Here is a 21,527-nt window from a genome sequence, read left to right as displayed (position 1 = left end):
CCAGCCGCATGGGGATCGTGAACCCATTCATTGAAGTGAATGGGTCCGCATCCGTGATGCGCAGTGCACACGGAACGGTACCCGTGTATTGCGTATCCGCATCTGCGGTCCGCAATACGGCAACTGGCAGCACACGTTCGGGTGAATGAGCCCTTAGATGTAGAGCAGCCAGGAATGTTGCATGTATCCTGCAAAGAGGGAGATGGTTCTCCTTCCCTGGGAGATACCTCTTTGCACATTGTTTTCTCACAGAGCATTGACAGTAATTCTCCATACCATGGAGCACTTCCAGGTTTGTTTTTTTTCCGTTTACATTCCATTTTTTGCGTTCCATATACAGAACCATTCATTTAAATGGATCCGCAAAAAAAAAACGGAAGGTACTCCGTATGCCTTCCATTTCCGTATTTCCATTTTTCCGTTCCGTTCAAAGATAGAACATGTCCTATTATTGTCTGCATAACGGACAAGGATAGTTCTGTTCTATCAGGGGCCAGCTGTTCCATTCCGCATAAAACGGAATGCACACGGACATCATCCGTATTTTTTGCAGATCTGTTTTTTTGCGGACTGCAAAACACTGAAAAATCCATACGGCCTAACTATCCATACAGGACTGGACTCTTCAAGGAGACCCAGCACCCTACCTAAGCTGCACCCAAGACATCACACTCAGCCAGCCAGAATCCTCCTCCATACTGACTAGGGTCAAGGACCCTGAAACAGCTGGATATTTGGCTTTGCTATTTTCCCTTGTCCTGTCCCAAGGCTTGTTAAAAAGTCAGATTTTGACTCCTAGGGAGCCACTTCCACAAGGTGGCGCTAGCGAGATGGTTCTCTTACCTTGGGATATACAGTTGCAAGAAAAAGTATGTGAACCTTTTGGAATGATATGGATTTCTGCACAAATTGGTCATAAAATGTGATCTGATCTTCATCTAAGTCACAACAATAGACAATCACAGTCTGCTTAAACTAATAACACACAAAGAATTAAATGTTACCATGTTTTTATTGAACACACAATGTAAACATTTACAGTGCAGGTGGAAAAAGTATGTGAACCCCTAGACTAATGACATCTCCAAGAGCTAATTGGAGTGAGGTGTCAGCCAACTGGAGTCCAATCAATGAGATGAGATTGGAGGTGTTGGTTACAGCTGCCCTATAAAAAACACACCAGTTCTGGGTTTGCTTTTCACAAGAAGCATTGCCTGATGTGAATGATGCCTCGCACAAAGGAGCTCTCAGAAGACCTACGATTAAGAATTGTTGAAAAGGGTTATAAAAGCTGGAAAGGGTTATAAAAGTATCTCCGAAAGCCTTGCTGTTCATCAGTCCACGGTAAGACAAATTGTCTATAAATGGAGAAAGTTCAGCACTGCTGCTACTCTCCCTAGGAGTGGCCGTCCTGTAAAGATGACTGCAAGAGCACAGCGCAGACTGCTTAATTGTCATGGAACCATGAACCAGACGTACAACAAGAGATAAGTGGAAATAAGAAGGCTTTATTGAAAATCAAGCTGTAAGCAAAAGTCCAAACGGATGGCTAAGCCGAAGCAGGGTCTTGCGTAGACAGAGGTCAGGAACCAGAAGGGTAGTCAGACGAAGCCTGGATCAGGAACCAGCAGGGTAGTCAGACGAGGCCAGGATCAGGAACCAGAAGCAGCAGCAGTCTTAGAAGCATGTGAACACAGGAGGACCAAGCGAGGAACTGAAGCCACAGACCTCCTATATATATGAGCTAGGCATCCAGCTCCTCCCAGTGGGAAGGAGAAGCCGCAGGGTGGGAGGCTACAAGAAACCCAGAAACCAAGATGGCCGCCAGCACATGTCAAACGAAGGAGAACAGTAAGAAGGTAAGACCATGACAGTACCTCCCCCTCAAGGGCCCCTCCTCCGCGGAGTAAGGAACGGTTTCTGAGGGAAGCGTGCGTGGAAGGCTCGGAGCAAAGCAGGAGCATGGACATCTGCGGAGGGAACCCAGGAACGCTCCTCTGGACCATAACCACGCCAATGGACCAAAAACTGCAACCGACCGCGGACCAGGCGTGAGTCCAGGATATTGCTCACCTCATATTCCTCACGATTGCCCACTTGGACCGGACGGGGCCGAGGAACCGAGGAAGTGAAACGATTACACACCAATGGCTTCAACAGGGAGACATGAAACACGTTGGAGATCCGCATGCCAGGAGGAAGCGCAAGGGCATAGGCTACCGGGTTTACCCTGCGAAGCACTCGGAAGGGACCAACAAAGCGAGGCGCCAGCTTGGGAGTGGGCACTCGAAGGTTGAGGTTGCGGGTGGACAACCATACACGGTCTCCGACCTGGTAGGAAGGAGCGGGCGCTCGTCTGCGATCAGCCTGGAGTCTCTGGCGCTGCGCAGAGACCTCAAGGGACCTCTGGATCTGTACCCAAGAAGCACGTAGGACGGAAAGGTGATCCTCCACAGCCGGAATATCCTGGGGAGAGAATACCTCCGGTAACACGGCAGGTTGGAACCCATAATTGGCCATGAAGGGAGACGTCCCAGAGGAAGAGTTCACCGCCGTGTTCCTGGCAAACTCAGCCCAAGGCAGGAGGTCAACCCAATTGTCTTGGTGATCGGAGACATAGCAACGAAGGAATTGCTCCAAGGCCTGATTGGATCGTTCTGCGGCCCCATTGGACTGAGGGTGGTAGGCCGAGGAGAAAGAGAGATGAATCCCCAACTGGGAGCAAAAGGCGCGCCAGAACCTGGACACAAACTGACTCCCCCGATCCGACACAATCTCCTTGGGCAAACCGTGCAACCGGAAGACCTCCCTGGCGAAAATCGTGGCCAACTCTTGTGCAGAGGGTAACTTCTTGAGAGGAACACAGTGGCACATTTTGGAAAACCGATCCACAATCATGAGAATGACCGTATGGCCTCGGGATGCAGGGAGGTCCACAATGAAATCCATCCCCAGGTGTGACCATGGGCGCTCCCCGGTGGCTATGGGTTGCAAAAGGCCCAACGGAAGGTGCCGAGGGGACTTACTCTGGGCACAAACGGAGCATGCCGCTACATATGCGGCGATGTCGGAACGTAGAGAAGGCCACCAGAACAGACGTGAAACAGCCCAGGACAGCTGATTCTTTCCAGGATGCCCCGCGGCCTTGGAGTTATGGTAGGTTCGCAACAACCGAGTGCGCAACTCCTCAGGCACAAAACACCTGCCGTTGGGTCTCCCAGAGGGAGCACCAGATTGAGCCGCCAAAATCTGCTCACCCAGGGGAGAGGTCAGGCTGGTGCGAATGGCGGCCAGGATCTGATTCGGAGGTATGACCGAAGTCGGAATCGACTCCTCCCCGGACAGCTCGGAGTACTGCCGTGATAAGGCATCCGCTCTGATGTTCTTGGAACCGGGTAGGTAGGAGACCACGTAATTAAAACGTGACAAGAACAGAGCCCATCTGGCCTGACGTGGTGTCAATCTCTTGGCCTCAGAAAGGTAGGTCAGATTCTTGTGGTCCGTCAGGATGAGAACCGGAACCACCGAACCCTCGAGCAAGTGCCTCCATTCTTTAAGGGCCTGCACGATGGCCAATAACTCCCTGTCACCAATCTGATAGTTGCACTCCGCGGAAGACAGTTTCCGGGAGTAAAACCCACAAGGAAGCAGAGGACCCTCTGGTGTTCTACGCTGAGACAGAAGGGCGCCTACTCCCGTCTCAGACGCGTCCACCTCGAGGACAAAGGGCAACCCAGGGTTGGGATGCGACAGAATCGGAGCCGACACAAAGGCGGACTTTAGAGCCTCAAAAGCTCGGATGGCCTCGAGCGGCCAGACCTGGAAATTACTGCCCTTCCTGGTCAGATCCGTGAGAGGCTTGGCTAGCATAGAAAAGTCCCTGATGAACTTCCGATAATAATTGGCGAAGCCCAAAAAGCGCTGCAGGGCACGGAGACCACTGGGCTGGGGCCACTGTAAGACAGCCGAAACCTTCTCAGGATCCATGGAGAACCCCTCAGCGGAAATGATGTAACCTAAGAAGGTTACCTGGGATCGGTGAAATTCGCATTTCTCAAGCTTACCGAACAGCCTGTTCTCTCGTAACCGTTGCAACACTCGTCTGACATCCATAATGTGGGCCTCCATGGATTCAGAATATACCAAGATGTCATCCAAATAGACCACCACACACTGCTGCAACAGGTCACGGAAAACATCGTTGATGAATTCCTGGAAGACTGCGGGCGCATTGCACAACCCAAAGGGCATAACCAAGGATTCATAATGACCGGTCCTGGTGTTAAACGCGGTCTTCCACTCATCGCCCGCCTTGATCCTTACCAGGTTATATGCCGCCCTCAGGTCGAGTTTGGTAAAGACCGTGGCCCCTTTGAGGCGATCGAACAGCTCGGAAATCAAGGGTATCGGGTAAGCGTTCTTGATCGTGATGCGATTGAGACCCCTGTAATCGATGCAAGGCCTCAACTCACCGCCCTTCTTTTTCACAAAGAAAAATCCAGCCCCTGCCGGGGACGAGGATTTGCGAATGTGTCCGCGTGAAAGCGCCTCCCTCACGTACTCCTCCATGGCCTCATTCTCCGCTACCGACAGTGGATAGACTTTGCCACGAGGAGGAACGGCACCAGATTGTAACTCTATGGCACAATCGTATGGGCGGTGCGGAGGTAGGGCAACCGCGCGCACCTTATCGAATACATCCCGGTACTCTTCGTATTCAGGAGGCAACAGAGAGTCCGAGGAAGTACACAGCAACTTGACAGGCCCATGGATGCAACTAGCCCCACACTGCGGTGACCACGAGAGGATCTCGGCCGATCTCCAATCGAAAGTCGGATTATGCTTCTGGAGCCAGGGGTACCCCAAGACCACCGAGTAGTGTGGAGACGAAATCACCTGGAGACAGACCGACTCTCTGTGAACGGCACCAATGGCTATCCCCACTGGAAGGGTCTCATGAGTCACGTGTGGCGGCAGAAGGGGTCTGCCGTCTATCGCCTCAAGAGCCAGTGGGGAACCTCGAGGCTGCAGAGGAATGGAATTGGCGGCAGCGAACACACTATCAATGAACAAACCACCAGCACCAGAGTCCACCAACGCCTGGGTCGTCACCGAGCCCCCGACCCAGGAGAGGACAACAGTGATCAGTGGTTTGTCAACACGGGAAACCGGGGACGAGGAGACTCCACCCAAGATCTGCCCCCGACAGGATCTCAGGTGCGAGCGTTTCCCGGACGGTTCGGACATGCCAACCGAAAATGCCCACCGAGACCACAGTACATGCATCGGCCCTCGCGTCTCCGGAGTACCCTCTCCCCCTCGGACAGGCGAGCAAACCCCAGCTGCATGGGTTCACCCCCAGACAAGTCATCCCCAGGAGGCGTGGGAGGAGAGGGAGGCACGGGTGGGACAGCAAACGTAGGCGCCAATCTGTTAGAAGACCTCCGCAGGCTCTCCTTAAAGGAAGGTCTCTCCCTGAGTCTGGTGTCAATCAAAATCAGGAAAGAAATAAGAGACTCGAGCTCCACTGGTAGGTCCTTAGCTGCAACCTCATCCTTCAAGGCATCCGAGAGACCATGAGAGAAAGCAGCGACCAGAGCCTCATTATTCCAGCCCACCTCTGCTGCCAGGGTACGAAACTCAATGGCGTATTCAGCTACGGATCGTGAACCCTGTCTGATGGACATAAGGAGCTTCGCAGCAGAGGCAGCACGAGCCGGCACATCGAATACCTTCCGAAGAGAAGCAACAAAACCGGAAAACTCGGCAACCACCGGATTGTTGTTCTCCCATAAAGGGCTGGCCCAGGCCAAGGCCTTGTCCGAGAGCAGCGAGATCAAGAAGCCCACCTTTGATCTCTCAGTAGGAAAGGCATGTGGCAGCAACTCGAAATAAATGCCCACCTGGTTAAGGAAACCTCGGCACTGAGTTGGCTCTCCCCCAAAGCGCTGTGGAAGGGGGGCAGAACCGGTCATACCCCGAGACACCGCAGGCGCAGCAACAGGTGTCGGGGTAGACTCTGGCGCAACAACCGGAGCGGCAGTAGGAGCGGGCCCAGGAGCGACAACCGACCCATCGGCAACGGAAGCGAAATGAGCCGTGCGTTCAAGCAGGGTTTGCAACGCCACAGCGAACCGACCCAACAGGTGATCCTGCTGATCAAGTCTGGCAACCAGCGTAGGTAGCGAGGATGGCCCTGTACCGTCAGAATTCATGGCTTGGTCCTAATGTCATGGAACCATGAACCAGACGTACAACAAGAGATAAGTGGAAATAAGAAGGCTTTATTGAAAATCAAGCTGTAAGCAAAAGTCCAAACGGATGGCTAAGCCGAAGCAGGGTCTTGCGTAGACAGAGGTCAGGAACCAGAAGGGTAGTCAGACAAAGCCTGGATCAGGAACCAGCAGGGTAGTCAGACGAGGCCAGGATCAGGAACCAGAAGCAGCAGCAGTCTTAGAAGCATGTGAACACAGGAGGACCAAGCGAGGAACTGAAGCCACAGACCTCCTATATATATGAGCTAGGCATCCAGCTCCTCCCAGTGGGAAGGAGAAGCCGCAGGGTGGGAGGCTACAAGAAACCCAGAAACCAAGATGGCCGCCAGCACATGTCAAACGAAGGAGAACAGTAAGAAGGTAAGACCATGACATTAATGAGGTGAAGAAAAATCCTAGAGTGTCAGCTAAAGACTTACAAAAGTCTCTGGCATATGTTAACATTCCTGTTAGCGAATCTACGATACGTAAAACACTAAACAAGAATGGATTTCATGGGAGGATACCACAGAGGAAGCCACTGCTGTCCAAAAATACATTGCTGCACGTTTACAGTTTGCACAAGAGCACCTGGATGTTCCACAGCAGTACTGGCAAAATATTCTGTGGACAGATGAAACCAAAGTTGAGTTGTTTGGAAGAAACACACAACACTATGTGTGGAGAAAAAGAGGCACAGCACACTAACATCAAAACCTCATCCCAACTGTGAAGTATGGTGGGGGGGCATCATGGTTTGGGGCTGCTTTGCTGCGTCAGGGCCAGGACGGATTGCTATCATCGAAGGAAAAATGAATTCCCAAGTTTACCAAGACTTTTTGCAGGAGAACTTAAGGCCATCGGTCCACCAGCTGAAGCTCAACAGAAGATGGGTGTTGCAACAGGACAACAACCCAAAGCCTAGAAGTAAATCAACAACAGAATTACTTAAACAGAAGAAAATACACCTTCTGGAGTGGCCCAGTCAGAGTCCTGACCTCAACCCGATTGAGATGCTGTGGCATGACCTCAAGAAAGCGATTCACACCGGACATCCCAAGAATATTGCTGAGGAATGGTCAAGAATTACTCCTGACCATTGTGCACGTCTGATCTGCAACTACAGGAAGCGTTTGGTTGAAGTTATTGCTGCCAAAGGAGGTTCAACCATTTATTAAATCCAAGGGTTCACATACTTTTTCCACCTGCACTGTGAATGTTTACATGGTGTGTTCAATAAAAACATGGTAACATTTAATTATTTGAGTGTTATTAGTTTAAGCAGACTGTGATTGTCTATTGTTGTGACTTAGATGAAGATCAGATCACATTTTATGAGCAATTTGTGCAAAAATCCATATCATTCCAAAGGGTTCACATACTTTTTCTTGCAACTGTACCTCTTTGTATAGTAGGGGGTGACATCTGATTGGCGCAGTGTAGGAGATTAGCCCATCCTCTCAGTAAGTTTGGAGAGGGAGGTAAAAAGACCCCAAATCTGCAGGATACATGCAACATTCCTGGCTGCTCTACATCTAATACACATCTCCAGCTGCCATTGTGGTTATTTTTGTACATATAGGGACCTATTAAAGCAAAAATAAAGTGCAGTGACTGGAAGAGCCTGTTATATAATGTCCACGTGCTGCAGTTCACCTGTCTGAATGAATCTGCTGCGGGAGCGCAGGGCCAGAACACCGTGAACCAGCCGGGCCCCCCCAGCTCTGTGTGTTTAGCGCACATTATTGGCCGGTCCTGTCTTCGGCGATTATTCCCCACAAGGTGTTTTATAAACAGGTGACAGAGAAGGAGGCCAGAAGAAGAACGCTCTGCACCCTCCGCTCCTCATACACTGTCAGTCAAGGCAAACCTGTTATTTTATTCACCAGCCACAAGGAAACTAATGTGCATGTTTGTCTTTGCCTAAACAAAACCCTTCATTTTTCTGGCAGAAGGCCCTCTTCTGCACTACGACCACCACCTTCATTTGAAATATGAAAAAATACAAAATTAAAAATAGAAAAAATAGAAAAATAATCCAGCGTATAGGAGAGTGAGGTGAAGAGCTGCCAAAGTTACATCTGGACCTGCAAATTCAGACCCTTAACTTTATTTTATTTTTTATGTCAATGAGAAGAAATGCAAAGAGAAGGCCACGTCCAATGTGCCAATTTAATTTTAAAGCTAGAAATGTATGTACAATTGTACCTAAAGCAACAGTGGATGATCTTTCTTCAGCTGCTCTGTATGAATAGAACTTAAAGGGGTTGTCCACCTTTGGGACCCTTTTGGCCAGACCAACCTACAACGACTGGGCGTTACTCACCTGCTGCCCGCCGCAGGGTTCCATTTCAGCACCGTTTGATCAGGCTAGGTCCAACAACGTGTGCAGAATGATTTCTTATTGTAGGGTTCTGTTTATCTCAAATCCCCTGCACAGTCAAGAAGGGAAAAGATAAAATGGTGTCAGCCTGCACCCTCCACTAGGGGGAGTCTGATAGAATACTTCCTGAACCAAAATTTTTTTATTAAAAAACATGGCTGCTTTCTTCCAAAAACAGCACCACACCTGTCCTCAGGTTGTGTCTGGTATTGCAGCCCAGCCACATGTATTTCATTAGAATACTGGATGCAACCTGTGGACAGGTAGGAATTTCTGGAAGAAAACAACTATTTAAAAAAAAATCCCAGGCAGCCTTTTAAGTGTAATGTACAGGGTGAGTCAAAAGTCGCGGGACACGGGTGAAAATGAAAATGGGGAAAAGGGAAAATGAAATATCCGAATACCCCAGCAAGTAATGGGTGAGGGTGGCCTATCTTTTAGGCTATGGCATATTGGATCAAGAGCAAATGTTTTCAATGAGAAGGGATTCATGTAGCATATCGGAGAAGACCAGAATCGATTGGCGCAATCAGATTTGCAATATCTCTTGTGGTTTAAAAGTTATCAACACAAAGTTGCAACAGCAACCGGGAACGTTCCCTGTGATGCTATTTGACGTGTTCAATGTGTTGTCCGTGGTGCTGAACACAGATTCCATCTTCAGTTACCTGTAACGACAAAAGTTTTGAAATCTCTGTATTGATAACTTTTGAACCACAAGAGATATTGCAAATCTGATTGCGGGAATCGGTTTCTGAGAAAATCCTGATCTTCTTTGATATACTACATGACCCCCTTCCCATTGGAAAAATTTGCCAATATGGCGGATTTTAACATCGTGGCCATGTTCTGTTCATAGCCTAAAAGATAGGCCCCCTCACCCGTTACTGGCTGGGGCCTTCAGAGATTTTATTTTTCCTTTCCTTTCTGAAATAATAGGGTGTCCCGTGACTTTTGACTCCTCCTATAGAAACTGTGTGTAATAAACTTAGGGCTCATTCAGGCGACCAGCGGACTGCACACCGTGTGCTATCCTCATCCATACTTTCGTTCCGCTGCCCGCAAAAAATATAGAATATGTCCTATTTTTGTCCTCAATTGCCGACAAGAATAGGTATTTCTATCATAGGGCAGGCTGTTCCATAAAATGCAGAAGGCACGTGGCCGGTATCTCTGTTTTGCGGATCCGCAATTTGCAGACTGCAAAACAGATAGTCCTCTGAATGAGCCCTTACTGTTCTGTCTGTTTAAGCGTGCATTTACACGACCGTATGTTTTTTGTGGTCCGCAATACATGGATGCGCAGAAAATACAGATGACATCTGTGTGACTTCCATGTTTTATCAGTTTTTTGTGGATCCATTGTAACAATGCCTATCCTTGTCCGCCAAACGGAAAAGAATAGGCCATGTTCTATCTTTTTTGCGGGACTACAGATCGGACATATGGATTTGTTGCAGACCCATTCATTTCAATGTGGATCGGATGAGGACCAAAAATACGGTTATGTGAATGGGACCTTAAAGGGAACCTGTCACCAGTTTTATGGTGTCCTAACTAAGGGCAACATAAATAAGTGACTGATTCTCTTAGCAAAATGCTGGGTCACTTTCTTTAATTGACCCAGTCAATCTGCCAACATCTTGTATTGAAAAGCTCCAGCTGATAATGAGGAGTCCTGAATATTCATGAGCTCCTGACTCTCCCCGCCCACCTGCTGCTGAATGACAGTTATTTTCCATATGAATCAGCAGCAGGTGGGCAGGGGAGTGGCTATAGCTGTTAATTAAATAAACGCTGGACTCAATGACATCACGCTGGACTCAAATCAGCTCATTAGCATGCGGCATGTGGCATCTTTGTGTGTATATTATGAGGTAACCATCTGTCACACCAGTAAGTGAATACATCTAAGGTACTTTTTAGTAGTTAATGATTGTATATAATTAGTTAGATTATAATCAAATATCCACATGACAGGTTCCCTTTAAGTCTCATACCAGTTCTAATATTATACAGGGAGTGCAGAATTATTAGGCAAGTTGTATTTTTGAGGATTAATTTTATTATTGAACAACAACCATGTTCTCAATGAACCCAAAAAACTCATTAATATCAAAGCTGAATATTTTTGGAAGTAGTTTTTAGTTTGTTTTTAGTTTTAGCTATTTTAGGGGGATATCTGTGTGTGCAGGTGACTATTACTGTGCATAATTATTAGGCAACTTAACAAAAAACAAATATATACCCATTTCAATTATTTATTTTTACCAGTGAAACCAATATAACATCTCAACATTCACAAATATACATTTCTGACATTCAAAAACAAAACAAAAACAAATCAGTGACCAATATAGCCACCTTTCTTTGCAAGGACACTCAAAAGCCTGCCATCCATGGATTCTGTCAGTGTTTTGATCTGTTCACCATCAACATTGCGTGCAGCAGCAACCACAGCCTCCCAGACACTGTTCAGAGAGGTGTACTGTTTTCCCTCCTTGTAAATCTCACATTTGATGATGGACCACAGGTTCTCAATGGGGTTCAGATCAGGTGAACAAGGAGGCCATGTCATTAGATTTTCTTCTTTTATACCCTTTCTTGCCAGCCACGTTGTGGAGTACTTGGACGCGTGTGATGGAGCATTGTCCTGCATGAAAATCATGTTTTTCTTACCTTGCAGACTTCTTCCTGTACCACTGCTTGAAGAAGGTGTCTTCCAGAAACTGGCAGTAGGACTGGGAGTTGAGCTTGACTCCATCCTCAACCCAAAAAGGCCCCACAAGCTCATCTTTGATGATACCAGCCCAAACCAGTACTCCGCCTCCACCTTGCTGGCGTCTGAGTCGGACTGGAGCTCTCTGCCCTTTACCAATCCAGCCATCTGGCCCATCAAGACTCACTCTCATTTCATCAGTCCATAAAACCTTAGAAAAATCAGTCTTGAGATATTTCTTGGCCCAGTCTTGACGTTTCAGCTTGTGTGTCTTGTTCAGTGGTGGTCGTCTTTCAGCCTTTCTTACCTTGGCCATGTCTCTGAGTATTGCACACCTTGTGCTTTTGGGCACTCCAGTGATGTTGCAGCTCTGAAATATGGCCAAACTGGTGGCAAGTGGCATCTTGGCAGCTGCACGCTTGACTTTTCTCAGTTCATGGGCAGTTATTTTGCGCCTTGGTTTTTCGACACGCTTCTTGCGACCCTGTTGACTATTTTGAATGAAACGCTTGATTGTTCGATGATCACGCTTCAGAAGCTTTGCAATTTTAAGAGTGCTGCATCCCTCTGCAAGATATCTCACTATTTTTGACTTTTCTGAGCCTGTCAAGTCCTTCTTTTGACCCATTTTGCCAAAGGAAAGGAAGTTGCCTAATAATTATGCACACCTGATATAGGGTGTTGATGTCATTAGACCACACCCCTTCTCATTACAGAGATGCACATCACCTAATATGCTTAATTGGTATTAGGCTTTCGAGCCTATACAGCTTGGAGTAAGACAACATGCATAAAGAGGATGATGTGGTCAAAATACTCATTTGCCTAATAATTCTGCACGTAGTGTATATATGTGTGTATGTATGTATATATATATATATATATATATATATATATATATATTTGAACCAGTAAGCTCAGGATGAACAGCTCTATATGTGCATAGTTAAAAGAAAACCCCAAATTCATATGGTTAGAAGATATTTCTTACCAGTAAGCAAATCTTCTTCTGAGGTAGCAATGTCTGGGCTCAGTATGGAATTAACGACTCAAGATTGGTAGCTGAGATCTGATGCAGACATCAGGAGATGCACATCTTCTTTTGGGACCAGGATTCCCAAGATTGATGTCCGTCAGTAACTTTTCCATTGGTTATTTTAACCCCTCACAAGCTGAAATGATCTATTCTTCTCCCAACTTGTCTATATGAAGTGCTTATATATCTTTAAAGGGGTTCTGCACTTTGTTTAAACTGATGATCTATCCTCTGGATAGATCATCAGCATCTGATCGGGACCCCCGCCGATCACTGTTTACCGCTGGCCGAGTGACGTCACGACTAGTATCAATGGCCTGGACGGGGCTAAGCTCCATTCAAGGGACCAGAGCTTAGCCCCACCCAGGCCTGTGATACTAGTCGTGACGTCACTGGGCCGGCGGTAAACGGTGAGAAGGCCGCGGCGCTGCTGGAGTGCCACTGCCTTCTTAAACAGCTGATCGGTGGGAGTCCCGGGTGTCGGACCTCTGCCGATCAGATGCTGATGATCTATCCAGAGGATTGATCATCAGTTTAAACAAACTGCAGAACACCTTCCATGTCTTCAAGTTCTAACCCTTCTGTCTTTGCAGTCTAATGCTGGCTTGTTTTTCTGGACACCTGGAAGTTGTGGAGTACTTAAGAAGACAAGGAGCATCTTGGGAGAACCGGGATAAGGGAGGATGCACCGCCATGCACTGGGCAGTAGATGGGGACAATCTAAAACTCATTGAATGGATGATTGCTGATGGCTGTGAGGTACGCTACCAACAGTTTGTTTTATTAGTGATTATTTCTGGATAAAAAACCTGGAATGTTGGATCCTCCTGGATCCTTTAGTGAGCAGGCACCCATCTTCACTGAAGGTGGATCTGAGCTGTAAATTGAGAGTTAGGCCTGTATTACACCAACAGATTTTCTGACCAATCATTGGTCAGTTGGCCATTTACACACACAAATCTTTTATTATATACACCAACTGTTGGCCTGATTGGACCGGAAATGGTCAGATAATCTGTTGGTTTAATAAGGCCCTTTAGTGAAGAGGAAGGGGGAGCGGGAGAGAAGCCTGATAAGAGAAGAAGAAAGCATCTTTCTCTGATAAGATATATTGCAAAGTTTCTTATATTCACTTGTACTATTTATTCATTCTAATTATTTTCCAGCTAAAAGTAAGGCTTAATGCACAGACCTTTAAAGGGGTTGTCCGGGTTCAGAGTTGAACCCGCACATACCTCCATTTTCACCCAGGCAGCCCCCTGACTTGAGCATTGGAGCTCCGATGCTCTCCTTTGTCCTGCGCTAAATCGCGCAGGGCAAAGGCATTTTCAGGAGTTCCGGTGACGAACCGGGGCTTTCCATGGGGCTGCCAGGAAGCCCGGTGACGTCACCAGCACCAGCGGGCTTTAGCGCTGCCCTAGCCAGTAAAACAAATAGGGCAGCGCTAAAGCACGCCCATGAGAGCCGGTGACATCACCGAGCACACTGCCGGGCGGAAGCCTCCGCCCAGCAGTGTGTTATTAAAAACAAAAGAGCCCGTGCCCTGCGCGATCCAGCACATCGGAGCATAAGATGCTCCGATGCGAGCATCAGGGGGGCTGCCTGGGTGGAAATAAAATGCTGCAGTGATTGCAGGGGTGGATAGCTCCATAATACAATATTCAATGGAGTGAGGCAAAAAAGATCTGCATGCCTCCTGATAAAACCAGAGGCATTTGGAGGTCTGTGGGTGCCATATTAAAGGGGCTTTCTGAGATCAGTATCTCACTGGTGGTCTGAAACCCAGGACCGCCACTGATCAGTTCTTTGACCAGCGCTCCAGTAGTGCCATAGCCTTCTCGCAGATTATTCTAGGTCATATGATGTCATGTTTATCGGTCACATGACCTATTCATAGCTCAGCCCCATTGAAGTGAATGGGGCTGAGCTGCGATACCAAACACTGCCGCTATACAATGTACAGAGCTGCGCTTGGTGAGCTGAGAGAAGGTTGCGGCGCTACTGGGAGAGGCAGTGCCTTCTCAAACATCTGATCTGTAGGGGTCCTGGGTGCCGGACCCCCACCAATCAGATACTGATGACCTATGCAGAGGGTAGGTCATCAGTTAAAAAATCTTACAAAACCCCTTTAAGGCTTCTTAAAACTCGGCAGCTGTATGGATCCATGGTATATTCATATGCTTGGGACTTCGTGTAGATTCTTTGACTAGCAATGTGTAGATCTGTGTGGAGCTTCCTGGACCTTTCATCATTTGGCGGATTGATTTCCTATAGGTTGATGTTAAAGATTCCTGTTCACGATGGACTCCACTAATGCTCGTTTCGGCAGTGACTGGAAACCCGGACGTTGCTCAGCGTTTAATTGCTGCCGGAGCAGACGTCAATGTAAAGGACAAGGATGGGAAGACCCCCCTGATGGTATGGACTGAGCTGTCATTTAAAACTACAGTATATGCAATATAAAGATGTCGGAGGTGTCCCTGTACCGTATCTGCTCGCTGGTTCTGATATAATAAGGTCAGATAATCGGAAAAAAAACATGCTGAATAGTATACGGACTAGCACTGACAGAGGCGGAGGCGATGGAAGACACGGGAATGTCACCGGCAAGGTGACATTTAATTGTACGTCAATCTTATCTGTGCAGAACTCAGGAGGTAAATGGCAGCCCCACTGTCCTGGCATTCTCAGTAGCTGGGTTTAGAGTATACTGTACATATCTTTCTATATTATTTTAGATATAATTGGTTGCATTATATAATTGTCTAAATTACATAATATTTGCATAATCTTCCTCGTCACATCTCGTTTCGGCCCCTACATTTGGCAGACGCGTTTTGGAAAGCTCCCAGTATATACTCAGAATGGCAGGCATCTTTGTAAAAGCTCCTCAACATATTCCTAAGCCCCTATTGATGTATGTCCTTTTGGCATACACTCAGCCGGCATGCACCAGCATGGTACACAAATGTATAGCACGTGATATATGGTGTTTTTTATTTTACTATGCGTGCCTAATTGCAGCCTACATATTCCGCTATATACCTGTACATCACAGCCTTCCATGGGCGGTATATGTCAGGAGTTCCTCTCGGACAGAGGGCTCTTAGCAGATATCTGAGTGTCTAGAACTTGGAAATTGTGAGCTCCCTGGACTGTTGTGAGGTTTTCCAGTAGAACATGTACCGTCGCCCAGTTGTTTGCTGCATTAAGTTCACGGAGTCCTCATTTTACACATTTTATATATTTTTTTCTCTTTAGGTTGCAGCATTAAATAACCATGAGCGCCTGGTCCGTTTACTAATAGAAAATGGTGCAGACGGCAGCATCACAAATGAGGTATTGAAAATCGCCAGAAGAAATTGTATTCCGCGCGGCAGCTATCAGACTGAAAGGTTAAGATAAGGTTCTCTCTTCTTTCTCTTTTTTTTTTTTTTCCCCGCAGTACGGAATAGGCATCTCAGAAATGGCTAAAGCTTTCAACAGACAGGTAAGGAGATGATGGTTTGCGCTGCAGAATGAATCAAATGTTGAAAAGACTCTCTTTCTTCACCCCCGTGCTTTCATCTTCCTGACAGAATATGGTGGTGATATTAGAAGACATGAAGAAGGAGATTCTTTAGGAGACGCTTTGCATCTACATATAAACCCTCTTTTGATTATGCTGACAGCCTACATATGGAGCCCTCTGCTATGACAATACATTAAAGAGCGGCAGTTGTTCAAGGGTATACCCGCACCCTGCCGCTTCTCCTCACATTCCTTTTCTGGAAAACAGGACGATTTTATCGTTGAAAAGTTGTAATCGCATGGCAGACTCACCCTAGCTTCAGGCGGGTGCAGGATATTCCCTGCATCTGGTATATTTTAAAGGAACACTCCAGGCAAAACTGATACAGTGCTATTCCCAAAAAATAGCTGTTGCTTGACAGGGTCAGGTTCCTGCATCGTCATCTTGCCTGGCCCTGTCAATTGTATTTGTTGGCTTAGCTTACTTCAAAAAATGTGCCAAGATTGTGGCACAAGGTGCATCATTTAAATAGTCACTAACTTGTCACACGACTTTGCATGAATCATTAGAACAAGTGACCACAGCAAACTTTGTAATATGTCTGATCAGTGAGAAATGTCTAGATCTCGTGTTATGAGCTGTTTACCCCCCCTGCTAATTGCTTTTTACATAGAAAAATACCTTAATACTGTCCAAGACTGAACAGTTCAACAGGAGGCTTGTATTAGACATGTCAGTGCAAGTCTATGGAGATGGGAAGGGAGGGGAGTGAGCAGGAGCACACACAGACTAGCAGACTCCTGGAGCTACATGAGCTGAGATATAAACTTTCTTTAATGACCACCATACAGGTCACTACCTCTTTGTAATGTCCTCCATGATCTCAGGGCTGATTATGAGTACACAACAGAAGATTAGGAAGCTGATTCTTCTCTACTTTCTGTGTGCAGTGGATAGCAGCTAGTCTCCACCCACCATATCTGAGAGAACTGCAAACTAGACATTCACTATGCACAGAGGGAACCGCTAAAACATGCCAGATACAAGTGATATAATGGCCAGAAATAGTGTTATTCCTTATGTACTGTACAAACACTGTACTATTGATTAATGCAGAGTTTGTGGAAGTGTTAGTGGAGCTTTAAAGGGGTTCTGCAGTTCTTTTAAACTGATCTATCCTCTGGACAGATCATCAACATCTAATCGGCGGGGGTCCGACACCATGCCAGTCATACCCCTTTCCAGTGAAGCCATGCCCGTTTTCACTAAGCCACACACCCTTGTAGGGCAAGTCGCAAAAAGTGTCTGAAATGTGCCTAAAACAATTAATAAATGTGTTGCAAAGCATGTAAACCAGTTGTTGTTGTTTTTTTGCCACAAATTGCACCCAAATTCTGGCACCCATTGTTTATTATCATATGATATACACTCACCTAAAGAATTATTAGGAACACCTGTTCTATTTCTCATTAATGCGATTATCTAGTCAACCAATCACATGGCAGTTGCTTCGATGCATGTAGGGTTGTGGTCCTGGTCAAGACAATCTCCTGAACTCCAAACTGAATGTCAGAATGGGAAAGAAAGGTGATTTAAGCAATTTTGAGCGTGGCATGGTTGTTGATGCCAGACGGGCCGGTCTGAGTATTTCACAATCTGCTCAGTTACTGGGATTTCCACGCACAACCATTTCTAGGGTTTACAAAGAATGGTGTGAAAAGGGAAAAACCTCCAGTATGCGGCAGTCCTGTGGGCGAAAATGCCTTGTTGATGCTAGAGGTCAGAGGAGAATGGGCCGACTGATTCAAGCTGATAGAAGAGCAACGTTGACTGAAATAACCACTCGTTACAACCGAGGTATGCAGCAAAGCATTTGTGAAGCCACAACACGCACAACCTTGAGGCGGATGGGCTACAACAGCAGAAGTCCCCACCGGGTACCACTTATCTCCACTACAAATAGGAAAAAGAGGCTACAATTTGCACGAGCTCACCAAAATTGGATTATTGAAGACTGGAAAAATGTCGCCTGGTCTGATGAGTCTCGATTTCTGTTGAGACATTCAAATGGTAGAGTCCGAATTTGGCGTAAACAGAATGAGAACATGTACTCATTATGCCTTGTTACCACTGTGCAGGCTGGTGGTGGTGGTGTAATGGTGTGGGGGATGTTTTCTGGGCACACTTTAGGCCCCTTAGTGCCAATTGGCCATCGTTTGAATGCCACTGGCTACCTGAGCATTGTTTCTGACCATGTCCATCCCTTCATGACCACCATGTACCCATCCTCTGATGGCTACTTCCAGCAGGATAATGCACCTTGTCACAAAGCTCGAATCATTTCAAATTGGTTTCTTGAACATGACAATGAGTTCACTGTACTAAAATGGCCCCACAGTCACCAGATCTCAACCCAATAGAGCATATTTGGGATGTGGTGGAACGGGAGCTTCGTGCCCTGGATGTGCATCCCTCAAATCTCCATCAACTGCAAGATGCTATCCTATCAATATGGGCCAACATTTCTAAAGAATGCTATCAGCACCTTGTGGAATCAATGCCACGTAGAATTAAGGCAGTTCTGAAGGCAAAAGGGGGTCCAACACCGTATTAGTATGGTGTTCCTAATAATTCTTTAGGTGAGTGTATTTGTGTAATATATTGGACCCTGACCACCACCTTGGTGTATTTTATTTTTTTCAGCTACAGATCTTCCAGTTCCCAGGCTCCTCTTCAGACTACCTGATTTAGGCCTCATGCACACGTCCGTGGTGGGTTTTGCGGTCCGCAAATCGCGGATCTGCAAAACAAGGATGGCGTCCGTGCGCGTTCTGCAATTTGCGGAGCAGCACGGACAGCCTTCAATATAAATGCCTATTCTTGTCCGCAAAGCAGAGAGCTGTCCGCATCTTTTGCGGTCCCATTGAAGTGAATGGGTGCGCATCCGAGCTGCCAAAACAGTGGCTCGGATGCGGATCAAAACGACGGCCGTGTGCATGAGGCCTTATGCTGTGGATTTGATAGCCCAAGATACTTCCTGCTCACGTGAACAGTGCTGGGCAATCCAAGAGCAGAATGGCAGAAGATCAGCCTGAGAGTTAGCAGATCTGCAACTAAAAAGACATAAAGGAGGTCACCAGGAAAGTGTTCTATTCGTTCCTTAGTTAGGCCTCATGCACACGACAGTTGTTTTTTGCATCCGCAAATTGTGCGTCCGCAAAAAAAAAACGGATGCTGGTCCGTTTTTTGGGGGGAGGATCTGTTTTTTTCCACAGATCCCTTGTAATAAATGCCTATCCTTGTCCGCAAATGTGAAAAAAGTAGGGCATGCACTATTTTTTTTGCTGAAGGGAAACACGGACAACGGGCGCGGAATACAAACGGATGAACTATCAGCATTTTTTTGCTGACCCATTGAAATGAATGGGTCCCCATCCTATCCGCAAAAAAAAAACGGAACGGAGGCTGAGAAAAACAACTGTCGTGTGCATGAGGCCTTAATGTGAATTTGTTTTCTTGAACTGGAGGGTCGCTTTAACGTAAAACTTTTTAACTGATATTAGCATTTTGATTGCTGCGGTTTTGCAATTTATTAAAGGGCATCTGTCAGCAGGTTTGTACCTGGTAAAACTGGCTGACCTGTTACATGTGCGCTTGGCAGCTGAAGGCATCTGTGTAGGTCCCATGCTCATATGTGCCCGCATTGCTGAGAAAATTGATGTATTAATATATGCAAATGAGCCTCTAGGAGCAACGGGGGCGTTGTCATTACACCTAGAGGCTCTGCTTTCTCTACAACTGCTGCTTATTCTCCACTTCAATTGACAGGGCAGGCAATGAAAATATCACACCTGGCTCTGTCAATCACAGTGCAGAGAGTAACGGCAACGCCCCCGTTGCTCCTAGAGGCTCATTTGCATATATTAAAAACATTCTTTTTCTCAGCAATGCCGGCACATATGAACATGGGACCAACACAGATGTCTTCAGCTGCCAAGCGCGCATGTAACAGGTCAGCCAGTGTCATAGATACAGTTTCTGGCATCTGTCAGCAGTTTTGTATGTGAGAATATTGTTGTGGTGCAGATAGGTTCACTATCATATTGTGCCACAAGCGCTTTTATGGTTTTGTGCAGGACCTGAGTGGGTGGTGCAGGGCATTCGAATACTGAGAAGCTCAAAAAGTCGCACATTATGGTGCACAGATGCCGTGCGCCATAATGTGCGACTTTTTTACGACACAATTGTGGCGTAACGTGATTGATAAATGTCCCCCACTGGGTTTGATTTCTCAAAACTGGTGCAAAGTAAAACTGGCTTAGTTGCCCACAGCAATCAAATCAGATTCCACCGTTCATTTTTCAGGCAATGTAGCACAAAAACCTGATTTTTACCATAGAGGATAGGCCATCAGTATGTGACCGGCCCCCTGTAGATCAGCCGTTTCAGAGTAGCTCTGGTGCGGGAACTGAACAGCTCCATCCATTGTGTAGTGGACAGAGCTGGTTACTGCACCACTGCTCCCATTGAAGCTGTTTGCAGCAGTGCTGCAGTTACTAGCTCTGTCCACTACACGGCGGATGGTGCTATGTAGCACCGAGTTCCAATTCGGCTCTGGAGCTACTCTGAAAAAGCTGATTGGTGGGGGTGCCAGGAGTCGGAATCCCGCTGACCAGATATTGATGGTATCCTGTTGATAGGCCATTAATATTAAAATCCTGGAAAGCCCTATAACACTAAGTATATTAAAATAAACCTCACTCACACAGCATTTTTATGAATTGCATTAGTTTATTACATCATTGCAGTGAAGAGATATTATTGGTTTGTTCATATTTAATGGTTTGAAAGTTTACAAAGCAGAAACAATACTTTCATGTCAGCAGATTAGTACATTGTCAACTTAAAGGGGTTGTAGGAGAGAAAAAAGAGGGTTTTTTCCCCAGAAAGAGCACCACTCTTGCCCATGGGTATTGCAGCTCAGCCTAATTCCCATTTTAGGCCAGTATTCTGTAGAAAATTCAGTGTATCAAGGTTTTATTGCAAATGTTCCACTAGTCACATATGGCCTGATTTAGACCTTTCTCCAACTTACAAGTACTCTCTCAATTACTTACTGCTTCATTCATGGTCCACTGAGGACCTGGATTCAGTATTAAGGACCATCCTGATAAAATGGCAGTCATGTCCTGAGCTGGTAATTCAGGTACAGTATCCTAGGTCACACATGTCTATGGCCATTTTTAAACTTCTTTTAACATCACATCGTACAAAGAGGAGTAGTGTGAATATGAAGTTTTATTCTGCCAGAATCTGCTGCTGAGGCAGAGCTCCACTGTGAAGTGCACTGGAGCAGATATACTAAGGGCTGTTTCACACGAGCGGATCCCGTGCGTGTCATCCGCAGCGTGAAAGAGAGCCAAGCCCCGTTCCGGACACCAGAGACATGGAGCATTAACATGGTTGATAATGCTCTGTGCCTCTCTGAGATCTTTTTACTACAAAATCACGGTGACAACTTTATCTCACTCTGATTTTGTAGTAAAAAGATCACAGAGAGGCACAGAGCATTATCAACCATGTTAATGCTCCATGTCTCTGCTGTGCGGAGCGGGGCTTGGCTC

At 46.6% G+C, this 21,527-nt stretch overlaps 1 protein-coding gene across 1 annotated transcript in view; it reads left to right on the top strand.

The window, feature by feature from the left end:
* The window catches only part of FANK1 (fibronectin type III and ankyrin repeat domains 1), a 106,045-nt gene extending 89,120 nt beyond the window's left edge, over positions 1–16,925 (top strand). Inside the window, exons 7-11 of the mRNA XM_044297169.1 lie at positions 12,986–13,151; positions 14,667–14,810; positions 15,654–15,731; positions 15,838–15,882; positions 15,971–16,925. Of these exons, the coding sequence (XP_044153104.1) occupies positions 12,986–13,151; positions 14,667–14,810; positions 15,654–15,731; positions 15,838–15,882; positions 15,971–16,015 (478 nt within the window). The 3' untranslated portion in view covers positions 16,016–16,925. The remainder of the gene's footprint in view (positions 1–12,985; positions 13,152–14,666; positions 14,811–15,653; positions 15,732–15,837; positions 15,883–15,970) is intronic.
* Positions 16,926–21,527: the final 4,602 nt, after the last annotated feature.

Source organism: Bufo gargarizans, chromosome 6, assembly GCF_014858855.1.
Source record: "Bufo gargarizans isolate SCDJY-AF-19 chromosome 6, ASM1485885v1, whole genome shotgun sequence".
In the NCBI taxonomy this organism is placed as follows: domain Eukaryota; kingdom Metazoa; phylum Chordata; class Amphibia; order Anura; family Bufonidae; genus Bufo; species Bufo gargarizans.
The sequence above is the reverse complement of the archived record's forward strand: the minus strand, read 5'-3'. Positions and strand labels throughout refer to the sequence as shown.